We start from the raw sequence: 14,006 nt of genomic DNA on the forward strand, positions 1-14,006 counted from the left end.
ATACACAAATGAATGGCTGACAGGGATTAACATTAGGATTGAGGCTTGAACTGGCTCTGCATACATCAGGCCTCTTTGAAAAAGGTCTGACAGAGTATCAGAAAATTTTCCAGCACAAAGCAGAACAATATTGTCAGCATGTCAATGAGGCATACAATTCAAACTACTAAGATGCCTCAAAAGAACAAACAACAGAGGTGAGAAAAAAACAACCTTGCTCTCAAGGAATTTCAAAAAAGGGAAATTCCTTGAGACTAAAATGATAAAGCATAAAGTTAACCTAGCAAACAAGAACAAGACTGACACCAAATCCAAGTGCAATATATTTATTAACCTCAAAAGCATCCTCAATGTCAAGAAAAAGCAGCTAATGCAATTTCCTTCATATCCAGAGCTTTCTCAGTTTGGAAAATCAAATTGTGTAAAACTGTTTCACAAGATATGCCAAATTGATAAGCAAACTGAAGAGAATGGAGAGGAATAACCATTGACAGTTTATAAAGATATGAAAAATTTTATCATCTCAGCAGTCAATTTATGAAACTCTTTGAAAATTAATATAATGCACATACATTCTTCCACTTCTGTTCAGACATGTCATCTTTGTTTATGACAACTGATTTCAATAAATATAAAATTATTTTTCAAATTATATATATATATATATAAAATACTGTACATTCATGACTTATGTGGAGACTATTTCTGAAATGTGCATGTTTTCAGGAATGCAAATCTTTGTTTAAGCTTAGTTCGTATACAGAGTGAAGTAATGACAAAAACAAAAAGCAGAGCAAATATTGCACCAATAATAATGATGTTCAGATAAATTTTTCTTTTTATGCAAATCACTCTTGCATTCCAACTTGATAACCTTTTTTTAACTAGTCAAAAAAATATTTGCTACCACTGTAAAGGAGTGATTCCTGAAAATAAAGTTGTTTTTTAATTTCACTTTACAAATATACTTTCTAATTACATTCTTGTAATTGCTATATTTCTTTTTCATATTTTCTTTCAACAAATATGAAAATTAAGCATCAAAAATACTTTGCTCTTATTGGATGTAAAATGTTATTGTCCCAATAACATTTGTCATCATCTGGTTATGACAGTTGCTCATTTCATTGTTCTTGTTTTGTGAGATGGAAGTGAAGATCAAATGCACTAACAAGGAGAGGTTCAGATGTTCAGGTCTCCAAAACCATTGAAACTTCGTGAGCATATAGCCCTAAACACAAACAATTCCTTGACCAAATAATAGGACTCACTTCTCAAGCATTTTCAAAAGTGAAGCCTGTGAAAACTGAAATATAAGTAATTAAAAAATTGTGACGTCATTTCCTATTTAGTGAAAATATTGTCTCCATACCTCTCTTTCATGTCATCAAATAAAAATTTTGTTTCTTCATATTTTATAATGGTACTGTTATATCTGAAGTGTAATAATCATGAGAGCAAGAGAAAATGGCCCATAATATTAACAAGTAAAAAAAAAACAAAACTACAACTATGCTACCCTATTTTCATAACAGATTTGTCTTTTTCATCCAAGTGCAGTAATGTCTGAAGCTTATTCACTCATGGTGATATAGTATATATATATATTTTTTAAAGTTTCACTTTTCACATCTACTTTAATTTGCTTTATAAGATTTAAATATAAAAACTAATAACAGTAATAATAATGCTAATGATATGGTAAAATAATAAAATAATTTTGCTACACACACAAACAAAATTGCAAAGTTTCAATCCTACATTGTGTCACTCCAATGTCTAATGTCTTAAAATAGTAATAGCTATTACTACTGTAAGGAAATGCAAAACTTCCAAAGTGTTATAAGCTAAACACTCAATTTTCAGAAAATTGTTTTTTGGAAACACCTGAGGAGTGGGTCCTATTATTTGGACAAGAAGTTGTTTGTGTTATGGTCTACATCAGTGTTTCTCAACCTCTAACGAATTGTCGCCCCCTTCACTTCAAAATTCCAATGCCGAGGGCCAACGTTAATGCCAAATTCATACTGCATTGAATAGACTAGTGACTAGTATAATGTTATTTGTTTAATTATTGTATGATATAACAAATAAAATATCTAATTATTCTTAATATAATGTTTTACTATATTGCCCAGAAAATTGTTTTTTTGCTCCCAAAATATAAATTGTTACTAATCGCCCCTCAACATGGAAAAACGCACACATGGGGCGATATCGCCCCCATTGAGAAACACTGTTCTACATGCTCCCAAATTTCATGTGAATCAGAGACTCAAATGTCTGACCCCCTCTTTGTAAGTGAAAGTAAACCATTTTTCATTTTCAAATTAACCTTGTAATTTACCACATCTTCACTTACAACATAGTCTATCTGCACAATTTAATACAAATTAGCTTATTCAATAAATTAAAATGATAACAAGTTTTATTGGATATACTTGTATTAAAAGATGCTCATGGGTACCAAATATCTAGGTAACTAATTTTCAAATGACATAGTTTTGTACCTAATATTTGGATACAAAATAGATTAAAATTAGTTATTGATAAGATGTAAACAATTATTCCCTTCCAGAAACTGAAAAATTTGTTTCAATTAATTACTAGTAAAGATTTCATGATCAGTTAACAAAATTCATAATTTTTGTATGACTTGTGGTTTTTCACAACCAGTGAATTGGATACCTTTACTTTTAATATTCTTATTTAGTTTTGAATGTGTAGTCTTTATACATAATTGCAATTTACATAAAACAATTTTCCAAAGAAAAATTTATTATTAATTTCATTATCTAAATTTTTGAGACATACCACACAGTGCTTTTAGCAGTGGCGAAATTATGCATTACTGATCATGTAAATTAATTAAAAAAATTTTTTTTTTAATTTTCTAATTAAGTTGTTTAATGTAACAACTTTTAAAGAAAGCATTCACATAAAATCAATTGCATATAGCTATTTAATACAAAAAACCATAGCATTATTATTTTCTTTGAGTATTTGGTATAGAGGAAACTATAATTTATTTACATTTAAAATATTTTACATTTAGTATTTATTTATAAATATTTAATCTAAAAATTAAGTTTTGTTTCATTATTATATTAAAATTTATCTAATTATGAATATTCTTAACAAATACCTTGTAATTTTGTCAGACCATTTTTTCTATATTTGAAAAGCTCTTTTATTTTAAGATGTAATTCTTTTTCCCCTAAAATTTACGAAAAAACAAAAACAATTAACATCAAGTTATTTATATTTCATAAATTTATTGTTATTAAATTCATAACAAAAAACTAGTTCAGTGTTCTCCCATATAAATTTTTAGGCTGTTTACTTGCAATTGGCTGATACAGCAAACTTCCTTAGCTGTATTTAATAACAAATCAATACTTTTAGTAAAGTATTGATTTGTTATTAAATACAATAGTTCAATAGCATACTAGTCCATAATCCAGTTATCCTTAAAAAATAAATAAACTAAAACATATTATTTAATAGTTGGAAAAAATAGTAAGCTTAACAATCAACCAGCTAAAAGTAAATTGGGGAGAACATTTCTACCTCTATCTGCTTAGATTAATAATAATTAGGAATTAATTCAATTCTAAGATAATTTAGTAAACAATAAAAGAGAAAGTAACTATATTAGAAATAGAAATTAATTAAATACATTATATAATTATATGTTATTAACAAATGATCTCTTTTATTATTTGATTTTAAAAATATATTTATTACTACTTACTTTGAAGATCCCTGAATAATTGTTCATGTTCATAAGCTGTTTGGAATCTACAAAAAACTTGCATTCTTTCCTGAAGTTCTCTAAAAAATAATTTTTACATATTAAGTTTATTGAACAAAATTTCACTTTGATATCCTAGAATAAATTTTAAAATGATTAAAAATTTAATTATTACTAAATAAAGCAAAAAATCACAATTTGCTGTAAATTCTTTTCTGAAGTAGTGCAATAAAAATATGATTTTTCCCCCCTTCCTTTCTTGTACTTGGAGTGGTGAATGTGAGCATAACTTACAGTTTAATCTCAATTGACAGTCAGATTGATATTTAATGTACAAAATTATTGAGTACATTTCAGATTTTCAAATTACAATTAATCTGTATGCCTTCATTATAACCAGGTTTAAATGAGTTTTTTCATTTTCAACATATCTGATTATAACATGGAAGAAAGTAAATTATTGAAATTTGTATCTAAGTTTTTGCTTTAAAATGTTTTGTAATTTTCATTTATAAATTTGTTTGTATATAAAAAGTTTTGCAGTTTAATTTAATATTTCATACTTAAATATAAAAAGAAAACTTTTTTCAAGAGAATTTATTTTAGGTAAATTAAAAATCATAGTTAAATGACTTCAGTAGAAAAAAAAGTATTTTACCTTTCATCTTTGAAAGATTTCTTCCGAGGATTTTGAGATTTTTGTTTATTTGAGGAACTGAAAAACTGATTGACTAGTCCAAACTCTCTAGCTATCTTTTTCCTTTTTAACCTTTCTTCTAGTCTGGTTGTGTAAATGCTAATTAAAGCAAGCTTTAGAGCTGAAAATAAAATTATATAATTGAAATTGTATTAAAAAATAACACTATACAACAAACCATTTAAGATATAATTTTTTTAGACTTATAAATATTACTTTATTCCAAATCAGTAATTTTAAAACCAGAAATTTTTTTTTAAATTAAATGAAAAATATTAAAATTTAATAATAATAAATCTAATAATCTAATATCAGATTTAATTTATATAAAAATGCAAAATTTAGAATATAATTCATTTTTAAATAATTCTTACCTGTGTCAACTTCATCATCATCATTATTGATTACTAAATTTGATGTCAAAGATTCTGCTTCATTATCATATTCCTAAGTGAAAAAATTTTTAAAAATTATACATATTTTATCAACAACAAAACTTTTAATGTAAAATCAACAAACCTTTTCAAAGTCATCTCTATTTGGAAGATATCCCAATTCTTGTTGTTCTTGTGTAGTTAATTCTAACGGAGGAAGAGGAATGCTTAAACTAGGAGAAAGTGGTCCTATAATAAAATTATTATGACTATTATAAATTCATTCATTAACTGTAAATTATAAAATTCACAGACTATATTTCAAATTGATTTCAACAACTTAAAAATATTAACTACAATAAATTTTATATAAAACTTATTGAAAATATTGTTGGTAATGTGAATCAATGCAATGATAATAGAAGTGTTAATATAATGCAATGCAATAACTGAAAGAAATTTCATATCATATACAAATTTCACAGTTAAAAAATTATTCTCAAACAGAAAACATTGTTTAGGAAATCATATTATTATTCAAAATAATCCAATTACCATATCATGTAAAATATTGCAATAAGCATGACATCAAATTGAAAGATTTTATTTCTATTTTGTATAATTATTTATTTCTATTTTATATTCTAATTCATTTCATCAATCATAAATTTAACAAGTAAAACGGCAAAACCGTATTTGGGACAAGACTATGTCTTGGAGACAGAATCACTTTGATGCTCAAGGCAGGTCTCGTTCTCATTCTTCTTTGATATCACTGCGTTTGGGCGCGATCATTCAAACTTCACCGGCCACAACCACGAGATCGTCCATGATGCATCCTTGATGAAATTAACTTATCTAATTTCAAAATTTCTCTCTATTGCGTGTCAGCCCGGGTTGAATTTTTGTCAATGTGTAACGAAAAGTTCCCGGTTTTGAAAAAAATAATTGTGGCTATTGTATTGTCCGAAATTATTTTTTTTATTTTGCACAAACAATATACAGTTTAACCCAATTATAATGTCATCAAATGTAATGATAACCCTAATATAACATCAAATTTTTATCAGTCCTACGATTTTACTATACTAGATAATGTTAAAAAAAGCCCACTTGTAACGACATAAAACCGCTTTAACGTCATATTTGAAGCATTCCCAAATTTACAAAAGTAGATTACAAATTTTATTTAACCTAGAAGAAGCTACGTGTTCAGTCCTAAGGTCAGAGTTCACTTCTTAAAATGACTGTGGATGGTACTCTCCCCTACCCGACTTCAGTGGGGTGAGGTGGCTGTTTTGCCTGTTTGTAGAAGATGGTTGCCATTTTGTATTTTATTTTGACTCGATTCTCGATCCCCTGACTACCTACGAGTCTAGAATTTTTTATGCACAAATGATTTGGGCACCTAATACTCTGTGCCAAATATCAACATTTTACATGTACTCCTTCNAATTGTCGTTATTAGAACGTACGTTATAGGGGGGTCGACTGTATTTATTATCATCTGACTATGTAAAAATTTCATTTGTAAAAATTTTTTATACTTATCACAGGCTTTCAAAAAAATTGCTGCCTTGCATTTTTCTATTCTCATGTATAATTTTTTTTACATGATTGCATGGGTGAGGCAGAGGTTTTCCACTATGACATCACTTTTCAATGCTATCAGTCATAGAGGATTCTCAAAATTGTCATAAGAAAATAATGATATCATAGATCTTTGTCAACTATGCATGATGTCATAACATGGAGGACTGTGATTCACTACACCCTTAAATGCTTATCTCCATAAGATAGCCTTCCTGCTATGACCTTCAAAAATTTAAATTTTTTTTGAAAAATCATTTTTTTGGTCCTTTGAGAAATATCTCAGCCCTCTCATCATTCATTTGCAGCTGTATTTGTTTCATATTAGTCCACATTATTGCAAATCTGGTGATATTTCCTATAAGATAAGAGTTAAAGACACTGTTTTTATAAACAAAACAATATCTAATAAACTAAACAATGTATGATCTTGAAATTTTACATGTGAAGAGAAGACACATCACAGGATTTTCAGAATTGTCAAATTCAAGGAATGGTAATTATGTATCGTGTAATTAGGCATGAAAAGTCAGTGGAAAATTGCCACTTTTCCATACATCCATGCTAAACAGAAACTGCATGTTGTCACAGGTTAATATATGGTCAAAATATTAGTCAGTCATACTACTGCTACAGTATAATATTGGTCAGATAATCACATACAAATTTGATAAGACATTTTCTTTTTCAACTGTTCATAATAATTTCTGATCTTGTTTATAAATAAACTTTTACCATAGGAAATGGACAAAGAAATTTGTCAAACAAAAATATGAATGTTTTGTGTGAAATATAATCAACTTTATAATTAGAAAAAAATTATTGTTACTAGTAAATTTAAAGTCACAATTATATCTTACCTCCTTCCATTACAGTATGGTCATGAATGTGATGTTTTTGTTCTATATCCCACGTTGCTTTAAAAGAAAATTAATAATAAAAAATTTTTTCAATAGAAAAACTTAAATCAATGACAAAAATACATACCTCTACCAATGGAACCAAGTATGTACAAATCTGTATAATGTTTTTCTATTTCTGAAATTAATCATAATACATTAAAATGCAAAATATATGTGATTATGTAAAAAAATTAAATATAAATGTAAATAAAAACAGTTACAGGCATAAACTGTATGTTTAAAATTATATAAAGTGAAGGCTATAAGTTATTTTGGCAAAAAAATGAAATTTAAAATTTACAACATTATTTACATTTTCAGTTTCTTAATTCATTTTAAATGATTATATATATACTAGGTTTACGTAACATGCATTATTAATTAGTTGTAATAGATACTGTTAAATTATAGAATAAACATGCATTTATTCTAATACCGCTATAACGAAATTCATTTTCCAAGAAGTTTTCATACTTAATATAATAATGACAGAAGAGATTTATAGAGAACACTGATTTACAAGTATAAAATGTACTTTTTCAAAATAATCATTTTGCTTGCTGAAATATTTTAAAGATATTATGTTTAACAAAACTGAATAACTATGAAGTAAGAAGGTGCAAGCAAACACATACTATGAGTTGCATCCACTACTGTCTTTAAACATACTAGAAATAGAGCAGTATTATCTATTGTAAATTACAATATTTTCTTTGAGATGGCACTGATACAGCGCACAGTATTATGAAAATCTTTCAGAAATCATTGTTATTAGGAAAGATATGAACAAATTATGGTCACTTGATATTTCACTAAATAATCTTTAATTATGACAGCCAATACTACATGAAAATGTTAATAATTCTATAATCCAAAAACTAAATGAAGTATGCCACTGGACACAGAGCAATATATGTAAACAATCATCATCTTCATAAATACATCACTTAAAAACTAATGATAAAATTAAATAAAGACATTTATAGTGCCTGTCAGTAACTGAACATATAATGGAATTTACTGAATGCATCATTTGAAAAAAAAATATTGTCAATGAATTCACTCCATAGAAAAGTATAAATAATTTATCAAAATGATTGATAAATGTAAATAATGTGACAATTATAACAATAAACTTCTATAAATTCTTAACAAGGATTATAAACAAATGCAATATTTCATGAACTACTGCTACTCTGTCTTCATTACAGAATTTTTAAAATCAAATAGCAATGTTATAGTTGCATAAAATAACACTAACATTAAACTTCAGTTGAAATTGGTATTCTAACCGGAATGTTTTCAACCTTTTAATATCTAAGGTCATAATCAGTTGTCTCCTACAAATTTGTGTTATTTTATGCTTCAGTTTCCAAGAAGTACTTTATAAATGTTGTATTTGACTTAATTTTCCACATTCATCTAGTTATAACATTTAATAATCATTACAATTCTTTTAAACACCAAAACTTTTTGATGTATACTATTCACCATTGTTTTGACAAAATAATCTCTTTATCAGAACAAAACAATTAGTTTACACCACAGCAGTAACTGCATACTTTACTAATTTTCTCTAGTATAAGAAAAAATCTTTGTTTAATTGCAAAATACTTTGTATAAACAACCAGCTCTACTAAAACCCAATACATTATAACAATAAAGCCATACTTTGTACACGGTGTCTCAAAAGAAAGTTTATAATCGATTAGCTTACTGTGCAAACACAACACATGTAAGGTGCATGGGGGGTGTCAATCGATTGCCTGGCTTATAGGAATTCAGTCAGTATGAAATGTTTCTTGGGAGTGGACCAAGCATTCTGTGTGTGAGAATTTCATAAAAACGGTGATTTGGTGACTACAGCACAGAAAATTTTGCAGTCATCATGGTTTGCATAACTTAAATGATGCACCAAGTGTTCCCCTCATTCAAAAATGGGTCAAGAAGTTTGAATAGACCGGTTCAACACTGGAAAAACCAAAATCTGGGCGACCAAGGTCATCAAGAATGGATGAGTCCATGAAGAGTGTAAAATCTGTCTGTTCGTGACGATCCAAACATTCCCATTTGTAAACACACACATGCTTTAATTTGCATAGATCATCATTATATTGTATTTTACACAAAGACCTAAAACTGCATCCCTACAAACTCCAATTAGTACAAGAATTGAAGCCCCAGGATGTCAGTCATAGGCTTCAATTCATTAACCAAGTTACTGAGTGCTTTTCAACATTTAACAATATCTTGTTTTCCAATGAGGCTCATTTTTACCTCAACGGACATGTGAACAAGCAGAATTGCCATTACTGGAGTGCAACAAATCCAAAATGCAAGCACCAGAAACCCCTACATTCCCCTAAAGTGACTGTATGGGCTGCAATGTCGGTGCGAGGAATAATCGGCCTGTACTCTTTTGAAAATGAAATGAGACAGTCAGTTACAGTGACTTCAGAACGTTATGTGAAGATGTTAGATGACTTCTTGGTACCTGAACTGCAAAACTTTCCTAATTATAACCAAAAAACATGGTTTCAGCAGGACGGAGCCATGTCACATACATCCAATACGTCTCTGCCATGAGTTCATGAAATTTTCCCTAGCAAATTGATCTCCAGGAGAGGTGACATAATTTGGCCCCCATGCAGTCCTAATTATGAACTTTTTTATGGGGATATCTCAAATCAAAGGTTTACGCCAGTAATCCGACTACTCTGGCACAGTTGAGGGAAAAATGGCAGCCATCACAGAGTCTACATGCCGAGCCATCATGGGAAATTTCGCTGTTTGTTTAAATGAGTGCCATGAGTGTGATGGTTTACATTTAGATGACATTATTTTTAAGAAGTAAATTCCTAAACAGTGTACTTTAATAATTAATAAAGATTTTATCGACAAATGTCAAACTTTCTTTTAAATTGATAAATCAAATACAGTAGAACATTGATTATCTGACCCCCAATCAACCGTCACATCAGTTAACTGACCGTTCTAGTCGGCAAATTTCAATGTCCGCTAGTGATGTGGTGCTACAATATTTGGCTATGTCTTGGCTACTTTAATATTATTTTTGTTAAATTTTTGTGTGTTTTAGCTGGCAACACTGGCTCGACCATGAAAGGGAGGCCAGTATTTAAACGAGGCTTAATTTTCTAATTATGAGTGGTTGTTTGTTTTGTGAGTAATAAAATAATTTAAAAATAATTTTTAATGACACAATAGCGACGATTAATATTTAAAATAAAATTTTTGATAGGCTTAACATCGATNCTTGTAATTTTGTCAGACCATTTTTTCTATATTTGAAAAGCTCTTTTATTTTAAGATGTAATTCTTTTTCCCCTAAAATTTACGAAAAAACAAAAACAATTAACATCAAGTTATTTATATTTCATAAATTTATTGTTATTAAATTCATAACAAAAAACTAGTTCAGTGTTCTCCCATATAAATTTTTAGGCTGTTTACTTGCAATTGGCTGATACAGCAAACTTCCTTAGCTGTATTTAATAACAAATCAATACTTTTAGTAAAGTATTGATTTGTTATTAAATACAATAGTTCAATAGCATACTAGTCCATAATCCAGTTATCCTTAAAAAATAAATAAACTAAAACATATTATTTAATAGTTGGAAAAAATAGTAAGCTTAACAATCAACCAGCTAAAAGTAAATTGGGGAGAACATTTCTACCTCTATCTGCTTAGATTAATAATAATTAGGAATTAATTCAATTCTAAGATAATTTAGTAAACAATAAAAGAGAAAGTAACTATATTAGAAATAGAAATTAATTAAATACATTATATAATTATATGTTATTAACAAATGATCTCTTTTATTATTTGATTTTAAAAATATATTTATTACTACTTACTTTGAAGATCCCTGAATAATTGTTCATGTTCATAAGCTGTTTGGAATCTACAAAAAACTTGCATTCTTTCCTGAAGTTCTCTAAAAAATAATTTTTACATATTAAGTTTATTGAACAAAATTTCACTTTGATATCCTAGAATAAATTTTAAAATGATTAAAAATTTAATTATTACTAAATAAAGCAAAAAATCACAATTTGCTGTAAATTCTTTTCTGAAGTAGTGCAATAAAAATATGATTTTTCCCCCCTTCCTTTCTTGTACTTGGAGTGGTGAATGTGAGCATAACTTACAGTTTAATCTCAATTGACAGTCAGATTGATATTTAATGTACAAAATTATTGAGTACATTTCAGATTTTCAAATTACAATTAATCTGTATGCCTTCATTATAACCAGGTTTAAATGAGTTTTTTCATTTTCAACATATCTGATTATAACATGGAAGAAAGTAAATTATTGAAATTTGTATCTAAGTTTTTGCTTTAAAATGTTTTGTAATTTTCATTTATAAATTTGTTTGTATATAAAAAGTTTTGCAGTTTAATTTAATATTTCATACTTAAATATAAAAAGAAAACTTTTTTCAAGAGAATTTATTTTAGGTAAATTAAAAATCATAGTTAAATGACTTCAGTAGAAAAAAAAGTATTTTACCTTTCATCTTTGAAAGATTTCTTCCGAGGATTTTGAGATTTTTGTTTATTTGAGGAACTGAAAAACTGATTGACTAGTCCAAACTCTCTAGCTATCTTTTTCCTTTTTAACCTTTCTTCTAGTCTGGTTGTGTAAATGCTAATTAAAGCAAGCTTTAGAGCTGAAAATAAAATTATATAATTGAAATTGTATTAAAAAATAACACTATACAACAAACCATTTAAGATATAATTTTTTTAGACTTATAAATATTACTTTATTCCAAATCAGTAATTTTAAAACCAGAAATTTTTTTTTAAATTAAATGAAAAATATTAAAATTTAATAATAATAAATCTAATAATCTAATATCAGATTTAATTTATATAAAAATGCAAAATTTAGAATATAATTCATTTTTAAATAATTCTTACCTGTGTCAACTTCATCATCATCATTATTGATTACTAAATTTGATGTCAAAGATTCTGCTTCATTATCATATTCCTAAGTGAAAAAATTTTTAAAAATTATACATATTTTATCAACAACAAAACTTTTAATGTAAAATCAACAAACCTTTTCAAAGTCATCTCTATTTGGAAGATATCCCAATTCTTGTTGTTCTTGTGTAGTTAATTCTAACGGAGGAAGAGGAATGCTTAAACTAGGAGAAAGTGGTCCTATAATAAAATTATTATGACTATTATAAATTCATTCATTAACTGTAAATTATAAAATTCACAGACTATATTTCAAATTGATTTCAACAACTTAAAAATATTAACTACAATAAATTTTATATAAAACTTATTGAAAATATTGTTGGTAATGTGAATCAATGCAATGATAATAGAAGTGTTAATATAATGCAATGCAATAACTGAAAGAAATTTCATATCATATACAAATTTCACAGTTAAAAAATTATTCTCAAACAGAAAACATTGTTTAGGAAATCATATTATTATTCAAAATAATCCAATTACCATATCATGTAAAATATTGCAATAAGCATGACATCAAATTGAAAGATTTTATTTCTATTTTGTATAATTATTTATTTCTATTTTATATTCTAATTCATTTCATCAATCATAAATTTAACAAGTAAAACGGCAAAACCGTATTTGGGACAAGACTATGTCTTGGAGACAGAATCACTTTGATGCTCAAGGCAGGTCTCGTTCTCATTCTTCTTTGATATCACTGCGTTTGGGCGCGATCATTCAAACTTCACCGGCCACAACCACGAGATCGTCCATGATGCATCCTTGATGAAATTAACTTATCTAATTTCAAAATTTCTCTCTATTGCGTGTCAGCCCGGGTTGAATTTTTGTCAATGTGTAACGAAAAGTTCCCGGTTTTGAAAAAAATAATTGTGGCTATTGTATTGTCCGAAATTATTTTTTTTATTTTGCACAAACAATATACAGTTTAACCCAATTATAATGTCATCAAATGTAATGATAACCCTAATATAACATCAAATTTTTATCAGTCCTACGATTTTACTATACTAGATAATGTTAAAAAAAGCCCACTTGTAACGACATAAAACCGCTTTAACGTCATATTTGAAGCATTCCCAAATTTACAAAAGTAGATTACAAATTTTATTTAACCTAGAAGAAGCTACGTGTTCAGTCCTAAGGTCAGAGTTCACTTCTTAAAATGACTGTGGATGGTACTCTCCCCTACCCGACTTCAGTGGGGTGAGGTGGCTGTTTTGCCTGTTTGTAGAAGATGGTTGCCATTTTGTATTTTATTTTGACTCGATTCTCGATCCCCTGACTACCTACGAGTCTAGAATTTTTTATGCACAAATGATTTGGGCACCTAATACTCTGTGCCAAATATCAACATTTTACATGTACTCCTTCATACCTCTATGCTGATAAGAACGGGTGACAGTACGATTTTATAAACAAGACATAATCTTGTCAAAAATAAACTCTTATTTTTATAGAATATACAGTAGACCCCCCTATAACGCTTAGATACGTTCCACGCTAACCGAAAATTACGTTGTAGGAGTGAGCCAATCGCAGCCCGATAGGTGGGAACTTTACGGACTAAGGCTGTTCGAAAGGTTTTCTTCTATAAAATTAACCGATTCTAGACTAATTCCACTCAACATTTCCAAAACACGTATAATTTTTTGGGA

The 14,006-nt window shown here is 27.9% G+C and overlaps 2 protein-coding genes across 2 annotated transcripts in view; both read right to left on the reverse strand.

The window, feature by feature from the left end:
- Nucleotides 1–903: 903 nt before the first annotated feature.
- The window catches only part of LOC111615751 (transcriptional adapter 2-beta-like), a 15,698-nt gene continuing 2,595 nt past the window's right edge, over nt 904–14,006 (reverse strand). Inside the window, exons 2-9 of the mRNA XM_023357188.1 lie at nt 7,403–7,453; nt 7,276–7,332; nt 4,971–5,074; nt 4,826–4,898; nt 4,413–4,572; nt 3,755–3,834; nt 3,146–3,217; nt 904–926 (exon numbers count right to left, since the gene is read on the reverse strand). Of these exons, the coding sequence (XP_023212956.1) occupies nt 904–926; nt 3,146–3,217; nt 3,755–3,834; nt 4,413–4,572; nt 4,826–4,898; nt 4,971–5,074; nt 7,276–7,285 (522 nt within the window). The 5' untranslated portion in view covers nt 7,286–7,332; nt 7,403–7,453. The remainder of the gene's footprint in view (nt 927–3,145; nt 3,218–3,754; nt 3,835–4,412; nt 4,573–4,825; nt 4,899–4,970; nt 5,075–7,275; nt 7,333–7,402; nt 7,454–14,006) is intronic.
- LOC111615752 (transcriptional adapter 2-beta-like) overlaps nt 7,296–14,006 on the reverse strand; it is a gene marked incomplete at its 5' end in the record, with an annotated part of 9,293 nt that continues 2,582 nt past the window's right edge. Inside the window, 6 exons of the mRNA XM_023357189.1 lie at nt 7,296–7,332; nt 10,584–10,662; nt 11,200–11,279; nt 11,858–12,017; nt 12,271–12,343; nt 12,416–12,519. Coding sequence (XP_023212957.1) covers nt 7,296–7,332; nt 10,584–10,662; nt 11,200–11,279; nt 11,858–12,017; nt 12,271–12,343; nt 12,416–12,519 — 533 coding nt within the window. The remainder of the gene's footprint in view (nt 7,333–10,583; nt 10,663–11,199; nt 11,280–11,857; nt 12,018–12,270; nt 12,344–12,415; nt 12,520–14,006) is intronic.

The sequence above is a fragment of the Centruroides sculpturatus genome, unplaced genomic scaffold, assembly GCF_000671375.1.
Source record: "Centruroides sculpturatus isolate CEXI.00-Female unplaced genomic scaffold, Cexi_2.0 scaffold2364, whole genome shotgun sequence".
NCBI lineage: Eukaryota > Metazoa > Arthropoda > Arachnida > Scorpiones > Buthidae > Centruroides > Centruroides sculpturatus.